General features: G+C 34.2%; 1 protein-coding gene across 1 annotated transcript in view; it reads right to left on the bottom strand.

The window, feature by feature from the left end:
* Positions 1-1560: 1560 nt before the first annotated feature.
* Positions 1561-19402, bottom strand: part of Tlcd4 (TLC domain containing 4) — a 48755-nt gene continuing 30913 nt past the window's right edge. Inside the window, exons 6-7 of the mRNA XM_026409624.2 lie at positions 12637-12710; positions 1561-5021 (exon numbers count right to left, since the gene is read on the bottom strand). Of these exons, the coding sequence (XP_026265409.1) occupies positions 4703-5021; positions 12637-12710 (393 nt within the window). The 3' untranslated portion in view covers positions 1561-4702. The remainder of the gene's footprint in view (positions 5022-12636; positions 12711-19402) is intronic.

Below are 19402 nucleotides of genomic sequence, written 5' to 3'. Positions count from 1 at the left end.
CATAATCAGACCAGAAACAAACCAAGCAAGAAACAAACATACAGCATGCTTTATTTACAGCTGTATTTTTAGGTTTTGTTAGCCAAGTAGCAAATAACTGAGGCACATTTAATTGCAGAAAGCATTACAAAGGACAAAATATACAAATGATGTTTAACAAGTTTTCATCCAGAGGTATCATATTTATAAATATTTGAGATTTAGAAACATTTCTCATTGTTTTGGTCTGCATGAAGGGGCCTGGTATCAAAACTGATGCTCAGTAAGTGTAAACATTATCAGTGCAAAAAAAAAAAAAAGAGAGAGAGAGAGAGAGAGACAAGAAAATTCTAAAAGACCTTTAGGAGATGTCTACAATATATCACTGCATTCCAAAATATCTTCCAGTTAGGGTACCTATTATCAAAGCTAGTAGAGGCTGTTTGAAGTCTAGGTAAGAAAGAAGTAGAGCTCAAGTCCATGTCAAGTCAGTGGATGTTGTACTCCAGGAAACACCAAGTTATCTGTTTGCTAGTAAACTTGTTTTTGTGAATATTACCATAACAAAGATTGCTGTATGGAAGAGCAGGACTTTAAAATCGGTTACAAGTCAGATCTCCCCCTCATACCAGAGTTAGGTCAGTTCTCCACAATCCCCTTGTGTCATGGGATCTAAGAACATTTACATAATTACATGCCTACAATAAATCCCCAGCTGAAACACTTTACAAAATTTATTGCTAAACCAGTTTAAGAAAGAGATTACAGATGTTTCTTAATAAAACCATAATTAGCTTTGCTTTGTGTTATAAACAGGTATTAAATGCTCAACAGCTTCCTGTAGCCTCTTAATAAGTTGTGGTTTGTCTGATCTCTACTTAAACTTACTACAAAGCTTTTTAAAATGACAGAACCTATTTGTAAACCTTTAAATTTGCCAGCAGACGGAGGAGCTTACAGATGAACTGGAATGTCTCAGAAGTGAACACAAAGAGGTGTCAGCATGAGGAAGAGAGGTGCTGATGAAGTTTTGGGGGTAATAGGAGGAAATGATGGATGGGCTAGAAGGACTCAGAAAAACTTCTGGATCTGGGAGAACCCTCATCTTTTAAGGGAAAAGCAGTCTCAGTGTCTCCTCCAACTCCAGATCCTGTGAGCTTCTTGTATTCCTATCATATTTTTGCATCAGAATTCATTTTCAGGGCTGGGGCTACAGCCAGTTGTAGAGTGCATGCATGGCATGCACAAGGCCCTTCATTCAATCCTCAGCACCAAAATACAAACAGAATTCATTTTCAGTAGCTTTAGTACAAGTGAGCTGTGGTTAAGGCTGGGAGGTGTGTGTGCCTTCCTGTCTCTGCACACAGAAAGGGTCCTACTGTTGTGCTGGCTCTGACGTGTTGAGAGACATTGAGCCACTCCTCAAATAAAATGACATATTCGCTCTTATGGAATCCAAAACATATACCAAAATATAAGCTTCTATTACGTATAATTGGTGATGTCAACAAATAAGTGGGCTTTCAATTTCATGCAACAGAGCAAACCACTAAACGCCAATCGAGATGTATATTTACATATTTGGAGTTAAGAGCAACATAGAAACAGAAATTTATTCAAATATTTATTTTAATAGGGTCTTTTGGAACATGTTTATTTTCCTTAAAGATGAAACAAAAGAAACATGCACATTACAACAGTTCTTTCCCCTATGTATCTCCATGAGAACAATGTGTCTAAGTACATTATGAGCCACTGACAGTAAAACACATCTTTCATACCATAAAGAACATTCTCCAATCCATCTCAGAGAAGGTGTAAAATTTTAAAACTGTCACTTTAGTAAAAACCTGATTCAAGTCAAAGAAACTTTAAAATTAAGGATTTGATTCAAATACCTATAAATTAGTCAGTTTTTAAAAAACAGATCTTTAAGACAGTACTTGGTCATCCACAATATATGAATCACTCTTAGAGATGATAACAATGTAACTATCATTTCACTAACAGAGAATTAGTCTATAAAATAACAACACTTAGAATAAAAAATGTCAACATACTATAGGGTAATTTAAGCTTGAGTTAATTTCTTTGCACTCACATGTAACTTTGTTTTGAGTTTTAAAATAAATGCAAGTAATCCTTAAAAACATTTTGGGCATAAGAATGCAAACTCTTATAAACTCAAGTTCACAAGTTTTAAATTCTTACAAATAAAACATTTAATGCAGAATCTGTGATCTTGCAAGCTAACAGTTGATTTTCATTCATTTTTAAGTTTCACAAGAACTTTTGTTTTCTAGAATACAACACAGGTTGTCACGAATTTTCTAGAAAAATAGAATTGCTTAAAAATTTATACCAATTTGCATTTATTTTCTATAAATATTTTAATAGTTATTAAATATCAGAATGCCTGATAGAATCATTTAAATTAATCCATGTAGCCAAAATACTAAATATCTAAAATGTCTAGCAAAAGTTTGTCATTTAACAAATGAAAATTCGTTGTTTAATAAATGATATGTTCTGTCTTCATTTATATTTTAGGTAGATGGATACAACTGCAGAATAGCAAAGTATAGCTCCTGTAAAGATCTGACTTAAAGAAGCTTAGTAGTTTGTCGTGACATTTCCATTTCATATATTCTGTATGTAAAAATGTATAGCAATACTTCTGAATGCTGAATATGGATACTGAATTTACTGTCATGTAGCCAACCTAAGGATTCCTAAGAGAACAACAAGCCTAAGTTTAAAACTTTGATATTTTAAATATAATTATTTAGTGAATAGCTTTGCCAATCAGTGAAAGATAATGTCAGTGACAAAAAAAAAAAAAAAGTTGAAAGCATGAAACAACTATTGAAACTGCTATATGGAGACACACTAACATAGCTTTATATTTTTGTCACTTTGATGGTGGGTTTAAAATCTGTGTTCAGAATTATAGAAATATGCAAAGAGTCAAAAATATTTATTTCAACATTTACTTTCTAAAGAAACAATTTCCAAAATAGTTTTGCAATATAAATGTCTTCCTTTTTAAAAAAGCTACTTTGCTTGCAAAAGAGCAAGGACAAGACAAAAATCACTTGTTTTGTACACCCTCACCCTCTAGATAACCAGTACATATTTAAATGCCTCTGATGTGGGCAGCAATAAATTTAGTAACCAATTATCAATGTAATATTAACTGCTTTAAAAATAAATACCTACAATTTGCATTACTTTGTCTTCAAAAAATAAATGTACCAATCAACCTTATTTTATCATTTAGTTATTGACCGAGATTTCAATTTGTCTTTGAGTTCTAGAACTTATCAGGCTCTATCTGCATTGGACAGTCAAATTAAAAGTATTGATGATATTCAGCTAACCTCCTTTCATCATCCTAACATGAGCAATGAAAATGAATCAAACATTATCCTTTAAACCCAAAAACAATGGATTAGATCTTTAGGTTCGGGTTTAATTAAGTTCAAGTATTCACCACTAGTTGAACTAAATCTTTTTTTTTTAAGTAAGAACAATCATTAAAGTCAAGTACTTGAAAAAAATAAATAAAGATATTAAGAACTAAATATATAATTCTATATTTGGATTTCAAGAAACAAAGTGAACACACATATATATATACACACACACAGAAAAAACAGTCATTTATCTTCACATAAGACAATAATTTTGAAAACCAGAATGCTTGGATTAAATAACCTTATTTCCCTCCTGCTCTTTAAGAAAAATTCAAAGCAAGCATGATAATAAATCGTGAGTAAAGTAAATACTGATTTTTTAGTTTTGGTTTTACCAAAAAGAGGATTATTTTAGGGGCAGAACAAATCCATATTGCATAAAATTGGTATTGGTGATGATGGGTTCTGAACTTGGGGAGATTTTGCAAATATAAATATTTTTTCATAGAAAAAGTGCAAGGGAAGCAGACAAACAGTAATATTAAAACTTTTTTCTTAATGATTCCTCCTATCAGCCTAAGTGGTCATGTACCAAACATGCATTTCTATGAGAAGAAATTCATCCACTAAGGAGGTTTATAATGTCTGTCATAAGAGATAATTTGATAAAATACTAAAAATAGAAGAAAGTGACATCTAAAAAACTGTAAAATGCAGAAGTATTTTCTACTAATTAAACTAATGAAATATTCCAAAGTGAGTAAAATCCTTCATCATTAATAGATGAATGTATATCTGAAATGAAAAAAAGTCATTTCTAATAACCTAAGAAAAGAACATGTCAACAATTTAGAAATTACCCCCATATAGGTGTTGACATGAGAAGAGTGCAGCATAACAAAATGTTGAGTGCTATTTACAGATTTCAAAGTAGTTCCCATCCTTTCTGCAAAACTGGTGACACATCAAGTGTGCCAAATCATCACAGTCCTCTTTCCACATAGAAAAATACCAGTGTAGGCCAAGAGATTTCTGGAAAAATTCACCACACTTATAACTTTTATTTAAACCTTTAAGATTTTAACCATGCTTATAATGCAGAAGAAAAGTGGAAATCTTGGAATGAAAACTAAATTTTAGTTTCTCTTTTCTAAAGGTTAAAAAGAATGACACTGAAACCCTGAATAACAATTATAATTAATAACAAAGCACAAGAACATGCCAAGATTTCATCCTATTAGTAGGTATAATGCTGGGTAGTAATGAGGATTGCTTATCTAAATGAAGGTGTTTGACAAAGCACACCTTTAGTCAACTTTTCCATTCTGAAGACGATTGTTGGCTTTCTCTTGTCTCATGAGAGAGATGACTTTGATGCATCCTTTTGAAATTTTGATCATCCACATGACATTCATCACATCCAAAACAATACAAGTAAAAATCCAGGAATACTGGAGTAAACATCCAAGCCTTCTGTAGGGTTCTGTTCCATACACAGCAAGCATGAAGCCATACAAAGGAGGTATTGCTACTATCCGCACGACGAAGAATACCACCGTCATGAGAATTCCATTGATGACGTTGGCTTTGGAAAATTTAGAATACTTCAGAGTTTCAAAGAACCATCTGCAAAGAGAATTAAAGAATCATCATATTCTGAAAAGCTGGGAGTTAACCATCTTAATTTTATGTTTCAGTTTTTAAAGTCAGGGAACATCCTCTTAAGGTATAAACCTTAATATAAATGGAAAGGCAGAAAGCTAGAACAGCTTGCACAATAGTGGAAAGAACAAAGCTGGGGACAGTCAGCACCCACTGCGGCTCTTACTATAAAGCTGCAGCATGAGACAGCATGGCACTGGTGACGAAATAGGTGAATAAAACCACAGAACAGAAGAAAAAGCTCAGAAATAGCCTCACTCAGATATACTTGAGATGATTTTGGACAAAGTCATTTAGTGAAAAATGTGCAAAACTGTATGTCCATATGCAGAAAAAAGAACGTAGGCAGAGAACTTACAGTTCGTTCATAAATTAACCCAAATTGGCTTAAAGGCCTGCATTTAAAGTTCAAAATTACAAAAATTTCCAGAAGAAAACACAGGGGAAAATATCCACATGATATCAGGTTGGCTGGTTTTTAGATAACATCACCAAAAATGCAATCTATGAAAGAGAGACATTGGTAAGCTGGACTTCACTAAAATAAAAAACTCACTCTGTGAAAGACACTATTAAGAGAATAAAAATACAATTATATGCTGGGAGAAAATATTTAGTGCACACATATATGATAAAAGTATGTGAATCCAACATATACAAAGACTTCAAAAGCTAAGCACCGAAAAAACAAATAACCCAATCAACAAATGGGTCAAAGACCTGAACAGACACTTCTTCAGAAGAGGATATACAATCAATCAATCAAATCAAACAAAAATGCTCATCATCTAAAACAATCAGAGAAATACAAATCAAAACTACTCTAAGATTTCATCTCACTCTAGTCAGAATGGCAGCTATTAGGAAGACAAACAACAAGTGTTGGTGAGGATGTGGGGGAAAAGGTACACTCATACATTGCTGGTGGGACTGCACATTGGTGCAGTCAATATAGAAAGCAGTATGGAGATTCCGTGGAAATCTGGGAATGGAACCACCATTTGACCCAGCTATCCCTCTCCTCAGTCCACACCTAAAGAACTTAAAAACAGCATACTACAGGGACACAGCCACATCAATGTTTACAGCAGTACAAATTACAATAGTTAAACTGTGGAGCCAACCTAGATGCCCTTCAATGGATGAATGGATAAAAAAAATGTGGCATATATATACAATGGAATTTTACTCAGCGATAAAAGAGAATAAAATCATGGCATTTGCAGGTAAATGGATGGCACTGGAGAAGATAATGCTAAGTGAAGTTAGCCAACCTCAAAAAACCAAATGCTGAATGTTTTCTCTGATATAAGGAAGCTGATTAATAGTGGGGTAGGGAGCGGGAGCCTTGGAGGAATAGATGAATTCTAGATAGGTTAGAGGGGTAGGAGGGAAAGGGAGGAGGCAGGGGATTAGCAAGGATGGTGGAATGTGATAGATATCATTATCCAAAGTACATGTATTAAGACATGATTGGGTGTCAACCTACTTTTTATACAAACAGAGATATGAAAAATTGTGGTATATATATATATATGTGTGTAATAAGAATTGTAATGTAAAAAAGTACATGTATAAAGACATGAACTGGTGTGAACATACTTTATATATAAAGATATGAAAAACTGTGCTCTATATATGTAATAAGAATTGTAATGCATTCCGCTGTTGTGTATTTAAAAAAATAAAATAAAAAAAGAATTCAACATATACAAAGACTCACCAGTATGCAAAATATCCAACTAAAACTAAGGCAAAAGATCTTAAACATCTTTTTAGAGAAAAAGGGAAACAAGCACATGAAAAGATGCTTAATGTAGGGTACAGTAGCTCACATCCATAGTCCCAGCTATTTCAGACACTGAGGTGAGAGGATCATTTGAGCTCAGGGAGTTTAAGACTAACCTGGACAACATAGTGAGACTGTAACTCAAAACAAAACACAAACAAACAACAGTCAGCATTGTATTAGGAAAATACAAATAAAATGAGATGCTACTATATAGCCATAAAATGGTTAAAACAACAACAACAACAAAAACAAGCACTAATGAGGATGTAGACCAACAGGATACTCATTGATTGCTGGTGGGAATGCAAAATTGTAGCCTCTTTAGAAGATGGTTTATAGCCCCATCCAGCAATTACATTCATATTTTTGCAACTAATCAAAACTTAGTAAATAAATGTTGCTTTTATTTGAAGCATAAATGAGAGGTACTCAACCCAGCCTAGAAAGAGATGGGGATTGGTGATAAAAATGATCTCTGGGTTGAGTGCTGAAGAATGACTAAGATGACAGGAGGCCCTTGACAGAAAATGGAAAAGTTGGCATGACATCAGATTTTTGGGAAAATGTGCCAGAAAGAGGTAAGACAGCTCCACTTGGAGAGCTTTCTGTGTGATGTTAAAGACTCATACTATATTCTGTAAGCAGCAGGAGCCACTGAGAGGTTTCAACCAGGAGAGCTGCATATTATCTTCACTGTAGACAATAATAATATAAACGAGAGAAGAAAGGGGGACAAGACTGGAGGCAGGTGTATGGTCTAGAGCAGACATCAGCAAACCTTTTGTAAAAGAGTCAGAAAATGACATAAATGTCACTGCCTCTGGAGACCATACATTTTCTGTCACCACAGAAGAAAGCAGTCACGGTAAACAAAGGAACATAGATGCTGGTGCAAAACTTTATTTACAAAACAGCAGTAGGGTTAGCTCACAAGGCATAGTTTGCCAAGCTGGTCTAGAGTAGCACCGATCAAAGGAAATTTTCGCAACAATGAAAATGCTCCTTTTGATATGCTGCTCAATTCAGTAGCCTTGGACCACATGGGGCTATGAAGTCAGACTAAGGAACTGATTTTTAAGTTTTAATTAATTTAAATATAAACAGTCATATAGGTTGAACATCCTAATCATAAAAACCCTAAATCTGAAATTTTCTGAGAATTGACACAGTGATATAAGTGGGAAATTCCACATGTAACCCATGTGATGGGTGATAGTCAAAATACAGGTATACTACAAATATTATATAAACTTCTCTGTAGGCTCTGTGTATAGAGTGTATATGAAACATAAATGAATGTCATGTTCAGACTTGAGTGTCTTCCCCAAGATGTGCATATGTGCACATTATGTGCATATGCAAGTATTCCAAAATCCTAAAAAGTCTGAAATCTGAAACACCTGTGGTCCCGAGCATTTCAGAGAAGGGCTACTTTACATATACTGTAGCTCATGGTGACTCTGCTGGACAGTGCAGAGTTAAAAGCAGGTAAGGCAATGGGGGCAAGATGGTGATGAACTAGGGCCCAACAGTAGAGATGGAAAAGAGGCAACAGAGATAAGAAACATAGTGACAGAACAGATGAGGAAGAAACAGGATGATTCCCACAAGTTGAACAGGAGCAACTGGGAAGAGGGCCAGATGTCAATCATAAGACACAGGGAGAGATATGTGGCATTATTTTAGACATGCTGAATCTATTGTACCACCTAAGAATATAAAACATGTGACTATGATACAAAGACAACATATAATCATAAAAGCCTTTCCTTTGGTTTGGGGATTGGAGGTTTAGAATTTGAAGGGTAAGTAATTATTTTAAGTTTGGGGGGAGGAATGCTTAGGAGGCTGAGACAAGAGGATTACAAGTTTGAGACCAGCCTTACCAACTTAGTGAGACCCTGTTTCAAAATAAAAAATAAAGGGTTACGGGTGTAGCTTATTAGTAAAGTTCCTCTGGGTTCAATACCCAGTACCCCCAAAACAATTGGGGGAAAATAAAAGATATGGGAGAAACAAAGGAAGAAACATGAAAACAACCCTCAAGTAGTAGACAGACTATAAAACTGCGTCCGAGTACTAAGAAATGTGGCTGGAAACAGAGCACATCACAGAGAACTTCCAAAGCCAAAGCGAGCAGAATAAACAGGATGTGATTTGTAGTCAGAAAATAGGTATTGAAAGTGGAACTAGGAAAGATGACTCTGGTATCAGTGTGGATGTGATTTGTAGTCAGAAAACAGGTATTGAAAGTGGAACTAGGAAAGATGACTCTGGTATCAGTGTGAGGAGAAGGTTGAGATAGGAAGAATCTGGAATTAGGCAATTCAGTCAGAAAGCTCTGAAGTGATGGAAGCAGTGCAAATCCTGAAGGCCTAAACAGGAACCATGGACATGGAAAGAGGGACCAAACAATTCACAAAAAAAGAACTACCAGACACTGCTAAATGAGAAGCATGGTAGAGGATAACAATAAAGCCAATGTCAAACATGAACAACTCCCTCTCTCTTTCAGTGCCTTGAGGGTAGGTTATACTTCAAGTCATGCTTTCAAGAACAGGATATGGGGGGTCAGCAGTCTATAATGGAGGAATCTGGCAAAAAAACACGACCTCAACCAAGTGTTAAAGGTTAATATCTCCAGTGATATCATGGAGTTGTAAAGAATCCCTGATAAGGAATGACAAGAAGAGTCCTTCACCTCTGTGGGGGTATTTCTGAAGTCCTGTAAGTTGTGTCTATTCAGGAGATAAGCACCCAAAGAACTCAGATTGGGGAACATTCTGTGAGAAAACCTGCCAGTACTCCATTACAAGGAGTCAAGAGCAAGAAAAATAAGAAAAGACTAAGAAACTTTTCAGATCAGAAGAGATTGTGAGGACATTTCCCCAGATTGAGGAGACAACAAAATGCAGTGTGGTACTCTGGTATGGACCCTAGAGCAGATGGAGGACACTAATAGAACAACTGATGAGGCCCAAAAGGTCTGAAATTTACTGAACAGTAACATATCTTAGTTTTGACAAATGTTTTATGGTAATATAAATGTTAACCTTGAGAAAACTAGGCAAGGAGTATGTGTGAGTTCTGATCTATCTTTGCAATTTGTCTATAAATCTAAAAGTTTTTAAATGATCAATTTTAACAGAAATTTTAAAAAGCACTCATTTATAATAACATCAAAAAAGATAAGATACTCATGAATAAATTTAGTCAAAGGGGTAAAGTTGTCTATACTTAAAACTATAAGACGTGTTAAAAGAAATCATAGATCTAAATCAATGGAAAGACATTATGTGCCCAAAGATTAGACTGATTTGCACACACACCAATGGAACAGAATAGAGAACTCAGAAATAATCCCTTCCATATCTGGCCAAGTGACCAATGATAAGGATACTGAGACTATGCAATGGAGAAAGGACTGTCTCTTCAACACATGGTACTGGGCACACCAAACATCCACATACAAAAAAATGAACCCTTACCTTATATTACTTATAAATTTTAACTCAAAATGGATTGAAGACTGAAATTTAAGATCAAATTATAAAATTCCTAGAAGAAAATATAAGGAAAAGCTTCAGGACATTAGATTTGGCAATAATTTCTTGATATGACCCCAAAAGCACAGACAACAAAAAAATAAAAACAAAAAATAGAACTACAACAACCCTAAAAACTTCTGCACACGAAAGGGAACAATCATCAGAATGAAAAACCAATCTATGAATGCAATAATATATTTATAAATCATATATCTGATAATTTAAAAATAAAAATCCAAATAACCCAATTAACAAATGGGCAAATAAATAATTTTGAATTTGAATAAATAATTTTTCAAAGAAGAAACACAAATGGCAAATAAGTATATGCAGATACTTGTTTTTGGAAATGAGGTATCCCCCAAAAGCATCTGTGATAATGCAGGGATAATTCAGAGCTGAAATGGCTGAGAGCTTTAAGCTAATCAGTCCATCCTAATTTGAGTGAAATAACCACATTTGAATTTGGTAACTGTAGGTAGGTGGGCATAGTTGGAGGAGGTGGGTCTCTGGGGGCACACCTTCCCTGCAGCCCCTTCCTTTCTCCCCCTGCCTCCTGTCAAGTCAGGGGCGGACCAGCTTTCCTCTGCCACACTTGTACCATGGTGTTGTTCTGCCTCATCTTGGGCTCAGAGCAATGAAGTCGGCTGACCATGGACTCAACCTCTAAAACCATGAACCAAAATAAACTATTCTTCCTCTAAGTTGTTCTTGTCAGGTATTTTGGTCACAGTGGATGAAAACCTGAATAATACAATACTCAATATTATGAATCACAGAAAAATGCAAATCAAAACCACAATGAGCTATTGCTTCATGTCCATTAAAATGGAAGCTAGAAAAATGATAGAAAATAACAAGTGTTGGGGAGAACATGAAGAAATTGGAACCTTTGTGCATTGTTGCTAGGAATAAAAAAAAAATGTACCTACTCTGGAAAACAGTGTGGAAATTCCCTAAAAAACTAAAAATAAAACTACTATATAATTCATCAACCCTAGTTATGAATATATGTCCAAAAGGATTCAGAACAGGATCTCAAAGATTTATCTACATACCCATGTGCAGTGCAGCATTATTTACAATAGCCAAGAGGGGCAAGCAATTTAAATATCCATGGAAGAATGAGCAGATAAAGAAAATGTGGCATACAGATACAAAAGAATAGGTTTGGTTTTAAAAAAGGAAATCCTATCACATGCTACAACATGATGAATATTGAGGACAATATGCTAAGATAAATAAACCAGTCACAAAAGAACAAACACTCTATGGACCATTCAAATGGAATTTTAAAGTAGTTTTGGGGAGGGGGAACTAGTGTTTAATGAATATAATCTAGATTTTCAAGATAAAAGACCTAGAGATCTGTTACACAACAACATATTTAATACTACTGAGTTTACTTAACACTACTGAACTGTATTTTTGAAAATGGTTAGGACAGCCAGGAGTAGTGGCACATGCCTGTAATCCAGCAGCTCAGGAGGCTGAGGTAGAAGGATCACAAGTTCAAAGCCAGCCTCAGCAAAAGCAAGGCTCTAAGCAAATCATTAAGACCCTGTCTCTAAATAAAATACAAAATAGGGATGGGGATGTGGCTCAGTGATCAAGTGCCCCTGAGTTCAATCCCTGGTACCCCCATAAAAAAATGATTAGGATGGTTAAAAACATTCTCTAGCAATAGCTATCAATATTATACATTGTTAGTTACTTATGCTGTGTCCACATATGAAATAAAACTAGCCTTTTAATTTTTTTTAAGTGAAAATTAAAAAGTTGTTTTTTTAAATGAGAGTCAAAGATAGTGTTGATATCACAATTTGGGGACAGAAAAGGTGCTAGCGTCAGGAATATAAACTAAACCTAAGATGAGCCAAAATGATGCCATGAAGAACCTCCACTGAATTCTAAGATGCAGTGAATACAGTTCACTGTGCAGTGTACATCATGAAGGGTGAAAGAATGAATGTCCTGGAACCAGGCATAAAGCACAGTCTAGTGCAAAGAAAGCTGGGTTCAAAAGCTTCTACCACCACTTACCAACAGGGGAACCTTGGATAAGTTACTCAACTGAACCTTTCCCAGGCTCATTTTCCCCATGTGGATAATGGTGACAATAAGTCATACCACATCTTCTCATTTTTTATATGGTAGGTTTTGCACCTTGAGGGAAAAGTTTTTTAAAACTGAAAATAAACAGCACAACTTTTAAATAATTAATGATAGTGTAACCTACCGCTGATTTACGAAAGGGCTGGAAAGCTCTGCAAGCAGGCGGAAATTCGCAACGTACACCAGCACTCCATCTTTCTAGATGATAAACATAAAATACAATGTCAGGGATAACATGCTTATCAAAATGTCCAAATACTTTAGAAATACTCAACAGCTTCTAGACATGACACATCAGTATGGATATAGACCAAGAAGTTTTCTACCTTTTACTACTTAACTGGTTTTCCTCACAAGAATTTAGAAATGTCCTTAGAATTCAACAATATTTTTAAAAGACAGTATACCGTATGTTTAAATTTACTTATGCATTTAATGTTCATTTATGAAAACAGGTTTCAAGCAGTTTTCTCATGCTGAATGCTTAACCAATGAACTCTGTATTTAACCTTTAGGACAGCATCCTTGAACTACTGAAGAAAGAATTATCACAAAGTAGTATGAAATTGCAGAAGGTGAGGAATTTTAATAGCACTTAAGTATCTAATAGGAACTCATTTTTATATCCATTATTAAGCAGAAGTACCTTTTAAAAATCCTAAAAGCACAATTATACTAAATAAACATATTTAAGTTTGTGAGTAGATACATATTTGTCAAATATAACAACATGTCAAGTCTTGTCGACCTAAAAAATATACTATCAGTCAAAAGATCCTCAAGGTAAAACGCATACCTTGGGGACCTTTCTAAATTTAAACATAATATTGAGTACATTCTACCAAGTTAATAACATGAAGAGTACAGTAGAGTTAATAAACATTCGAAAGTAAACCAAAAGTATACGTTCCAAGAATTTTATCTAATGTGCTTTAAAAATTACCTAATTAAAAATTAGGTAAATGGAGTCACTCCAGCTCTTTTAATTAAATCATAATTATAATTACATCTCAAAAAAAAACCCAAATCCTACCTACCCTAATACAGTAGATACACACACACAACTTGGGAAATTATTTTTCTATTTTTCTACTGGATATGCCATATTAAATAGGAACAACAGGAAGAATTAAAAAATTAAGTGAACTTTTTATTTGAAGATTTTTAGTATCTATTAATGGAAACTATTTTAGAAATTTAAAATTCAAAGTTAAATTAACTTTTCCAAGGTCAACAACTTTTTTAAAAAATTTTTATAGAAATGGAGCACAACTTTTCATTTCTCTGGTTGTATATGATGTAGAGTCCCACTTTGCACTCATATCCATAACATAAGATAATAATGTCTGTCTTATTCCACCATCTTTCTCCCCACACACAGAAAAATACACCCCCCTTCTGCCCAATCCAAGTTCCTGCAGTCTTCTCTTGCCACCCCCCATTATGGATCACTTATCAGAGAAAACATTTGGCCTTTGGTTTTTTGGGATTGGCTTACTTTGCTTAGCACAATATTCTCCAACTCTATCCATTTACCTATAAATCCCATAATTTCATTCTTTTTTATGGCTGAGTAATATTCTGTTGTGTATATATCCCAGAGTTTCTTTTTTATTATTATGTTTTAGTTGAACACAATATCTTTATTTTTATGTGGTGCTGAGGATCGAATCCAGGGCCTCACATGTGCTAGGCGAGCACTCTACCACTGAGCCACAACCCCAGCCCCAATATCCCAGTTTCTTTATCTATTCATGCATTGAAGGGCATTCTAGGTGGGTTCCAATTTAGCTACTGTGAGTTGAGCTGCTATAAACATTAAGATGGCTGCATCACTGTAGAATGCTGATTTTAAGTCCTTTGGGTATAGACCAAGGAGTGGGACAGCTGGGTCAAAGAGGGTTCCAGTCCAAGTTTTTCCAAGGAATCTCTATTCTGCTTTCCAAAGTGGTTGCACCACTTTGCAATCCCACCAGCAATGAATCAATTCACCTTTTCCCCCACATCCTCGCCAGCATTTATTGTTGCTTGAATTCTTGATAATTGCCATTCTGAATGGAGTGAGATAAAATCTTAGTTTTGACTTACATTTCTCTAATTGCTAGAGATGTTGAATATTTTTTCATATATTTGTTGATCGATTGTATATCTTCTCCTGTGAAGTATCTGCTCTTTTCCTTAGCCCATTTATTGATTGTGTTATTTGTATCTTTAGCTAACAACTTTTTATAATGTCAAATTCATTCTCTTTAGTTGATACTGGAATGGATGATGAGTAAGAAGGGAGGAAGGATGGCCAAAGAGACAAAAATAGCAGACCAGGTGAACCCTGTATGACAGGAGGGCAACCAACCTTGGAGAGTCAACCAGGAAAGTTATAGCAATCCCAAAACAAGTAAGTATGAGAAAGTAGTATATCCAGGTTTATTACCTTAAACAGAATATGGTGAACAGTTAACAGTGGCAATTAATGGCAATAACACTCATAAGACAAAAACTTTTGAAAAATATTTAACAGTATTTATGTTTCTATTCCTTTAACTCAGTTGGATATAACTGAGTAAAGTATAACTTTAACATTAGTAGGTTATAGTACTATATACTTAAAAAAGAGGATATGTAACATGTTTTTTTTTAAAAAAATGTAAACATAGGGCTAACTGAAGTTATTATCTATCCATCCTAAATTAAAAACAAAGCAAAAACAACGTAATCTCTGAATTGCCACAGCCTTTAGGACATTCTTCTTTCCTTGTATTCAACTAAGACAATTCAGATCAAACATAAAATTCACTTTGACTTACAGCTCTGCTCTTCAGCCCACATTATACCAATTCCTGGTGTTTGTCCAATATGGTGAGCACAAGCTAAATATTCTCCCAATGAAGATGTCTGAGCATAGAATACTTAAGATTTTACTTCTAGCAACAGCAAGCTTTTAAAACTATAAAAAGTAATTTTCCACTTCTTCAGAAATGTCTTTCCACTCTCTATCTCCAGGCTTTCTTTGGCAGACCAACTGTTAATAAGTCCCTTTGCATACATAAATGCATCACCTTCATCATTTCTAAAACATTTACCACTTTTATATACTCCAAAGCATACTGGATAGATTCTAAATTGTAAGTCCAGTTCAATGCACTACCCCTTTCTTACCTTATTTGTTTTAGTTTTGAAGCTCTCTCACTTCTAAAAACAGTGTTTCACCATATGAGTTTTGATAACACATAACATCAAATAACTTAGGTGTAGACAGCTTCCCCTTTGCTAAATTCCTTAGGGCCTCCTCAAATATCACCAGTTTTGGAAACTGATGTTTATAAATGTCTGTTTTACTCTAATATTTTTCTGAATTCTCATCCTCAACTTATTTCCAAATAAAGGATACTCTTTTGGCCACAACTCTGAAAATATGATTTTACAACACACTAACATATAATTTCTTTTTGTTGCTGGCAACAGTGACACCTATTTTGTAGGCACGTGTCTTCAGAGGATATTCTTCCTCTCCTGTTTCCACTAACTAAAAAATAACTGCAAATTTGGAGGAAATTTAAAAGTGACAAAAAACTATCATTATGAAAGCCTCAATATCAGTAAGCAAGTCACATCTATTCTTAGCAGTGTTATGTGCAAAAGCATTTAGCAGGCAATATCTTTTTATTTTTTTAGAAAGAAAATATCATTGTATTTGCATTTGCACTATCTGCTGAATAGGAAGGCAGATGAGCAAAATCTAATTTGTATCTGAACCTATCATCAACTTTTGCTTCATATTTTCTTTAGCTTCTTTAAAATCCTTACAGAAATCAACACTTTGATTTGAAACTCCATTTTCTAAATCAAAGTGCCTAAGAGCTGGGGAGCATGTTTTTGTTGCTGTGATTTGATGCAACAACTGATAAAGAGTATTAGAAAGTATGACCACTGATAAGATCTGATAGAATCAGCTCTATATTAGAAAAGTCAACACATCTCATCAACTTTCCACCCTTTTTGCCTATAGAATGTTTTAATTGCAACCTATGAATTAGTAAAATGTAACTTTATTTCTTTTCATTCAGCAATCAAGGGAACAACAAAATAACATATGTATATTTATGTGGTATTGTCCAAGCTCATTCAATGCCTGTTATTTTCAACTATTTTTTTTTTGAAGATGACTAAAGTTCAGATTGATTTAGAAGTACTTGTCTATTGCATCCCAGACTTGTGAGATTCTGTCTCCTTAGGTGCTTTAAAAAAAAACTATATATGTAAATATATATATATGTGTGTGTAAATATATATATATGTTATAGTTGGACACAATATCTTCATTTTATTTATTTTTATGTGGTGCTGAGGATCAAACCTAGGGCTTCGTACATGCTAGGCGAGCATTCTACCACTGAACCACAATCCCAGCCCTCCTTAGGTGCTTTTCTGATTCCCCTACTATGCCTGTATTAGTTTGCTCAGAATATCATAACAAAAATAAACTGGATGGCTTAAACAGAAATGTATTGTCTCACAGTTCTGAAAGTAGAAATCCAAGATCAAGTGTCAACAGGGCCTTTAAAGGTGTTAGTGAAAGATCTATTCCAGGTCTCTGCTGGTTTCTTGCAATTCCTTAGCTTTGATAGCCTAACTCTTCACTTCACATGACTTTCTCCCTAAATACATGTCTAGGTCTAAATTCCCCCCTTTTATAAGGACATCAGTTACAGTATATTAACTCCAATATTAACTTAACTAATCAAGTCTCCATTAACCCTATTTCCAAATAAAGTCAATTCAATGTATGAATTCTGGAGGGGGCATAATTCAACTCATAATGATGCCAAATCCCAAATTCTTTTCTGTATATTGTGTAGTATGCTTTATTTTGGTTATCTATCTAATTCAATTTTATTTGTCTTTTCATCCATCTGATAACATGTCATTATATACTAACATACAAAATAATGTTATATAGATTTCCACATATAATAATAACCTTTTCCAGTGATGTGTGGAACATTCTGGATTTGGCATATAACCATTCTAATTTTCATTAACTACACTCTTAGGAAATACACTAATATTCACAGTGTTATACTAGCTCTATGCTAAAACAAATCATAACAGCTAATAGAATGAGCAAAGTCAAAGATGGACTGCTGCTGTTTACAATTACAACACACTTGAATTTCATCCCTTAGAATCATGCAACAATGGTTGACCCATTGTTATGAACTACAAGCCAACTACATTATTTTCACATCACAGGAAGATGTTTCCTGAGATGCAGAATTTTCAGTGGTAGATGATAAAAATCAGCATAGCCTTGGGCAGGCCATTCCCAACTGTTTAATTATAAATTCATTTTAATATGTAATAGAAAACACATCTGCTGCAAGGAGACAAAGGGATGAGAAAAGGGCAAATGTATGACCTCTCTAACTCATCTAGCATTAAACAGGCACTTTAGAAATAGGAAACAAATTATCATTCACATTTTAAGTTCATGCATATTTTGTGTGCTTTTATAATAAAACAAACTTTGGTGACTTGTTCACAGGTTAGGTGAGTTTGTTCAGAAGAACTGGTTGTAATATTTGGTTAAGAAGAGGTTGGAAGAATAAATAACTGAGTTCAATTGTAGAAAATCCAACTAAAATAGACAAGCTAAAATGTTCTGCTATTCTCTCTCACAGTTAAATTCTGCAGTGAATTAAGGCAAGGGAGAACTTTGAATAGTATGCAATAGGACAAGAAAAATTGCAAGGAAAATGTTATTTTAGTGAAATTCTTATTTGAATCAAATTTTAAAATCTTGAAATATTTTATTAGTATAACTTTTTATAAGGTACTCATAAATATAATAGACTTACACTTTTCTTTCTTAAAGATAAAATTCTCTCATTCATATCATTGTCCTTTTCCCCAGAGTTAAAAACAGCTCTTTCTTCCAGTCTATTTTTCCTATTTGTTTTAAGTCTATGGCATTCTACGTAAATATGTACAACATTAGAGAATATAAAAGGCCAGATTTTTGCAAAATATTATGAGCTAATATGTTCCTAATGTTGGCCAAAATCTTTGCTAAATCACTGTCCTTCACAGCTTTTCCAAAATGAGATCCATTACTAAAATTTATTCTTGTGGTATCTGAAATATTTTAAAACCCCCAAGGTTAGAGAAAACACTGAAAGTAGCCATAGCTTTTAGTCTTAAATCTTGAAAAATAATTCTGAAAATTTCTCTCTAGTTAATGAAGTTTGCAAATGCAAAAACATATTCATGAAACACACTAGGGCTAAAGCATTATTTTAGAACTTAACAGATTACTTCTTTCAACTCCTTTCATGTTGGTATAGAATTAAAATTAACAATGAACCAAGAACCAAATTAGTATGAGATAAAGATTTAATTTATGATATTCTTTAAATATTAAAAGTTACTAAGAAAAACAGTAAATGTGCATGCTGTTTGCATCTAAACATCTTTGGTCAAAGTGATAATTCTCCACACCATAAGGAAACTTTTTTTTGAATTTGTAAAAACTTGGCAAAACATCCTAGCCCTTCCCCTAATTTCTCTCTTTCTAAACACAGCTCCAGAATATATCACAGGAAGAGCTGACACCTTTCCCCAGCGTGTTTCCTCATGTTTGCTTCATCCCTACCTTTTTGTGCCAATCTAAATACACATATTTCTGAAGGCTGATTTTAAGTCCTACATATCTCATAATCTTTCTTAGAAAATACAAAGGGGCATAATACATTGTGACAAATTTATGTGCAATTTATACAGGCTGTAAGAATATATATCAAATACTGTCAGTAGTTATCTATGGAGAATCAGGCCTAAAATTGTTTTACCTCCTAAGACTCAAATTTCTGTAAACTCAGAAGTTTTTTTAATTC

The sequence above is a fragment of the Urocitellus parryii genome, chromosome 11 (genome assembly GCF_045843805.1).
Source record: "Urocitellus parryii isolate mUroPar1 chromosome 11, mUroPar1.hap1, whole genome shotgun sequence".
Taxonomy (NCBI): Eukaryota; Metazoa; Chordata; class Mammalia; order Rodentia; family Sciuridae; genus Urocitellus; species Urocitellus parryii.
The sequence above is the reverse complement of the archived record's forward strand: the minus strand, read 5'-3'. Positions and strand labels throughout refer to the sequence as shown.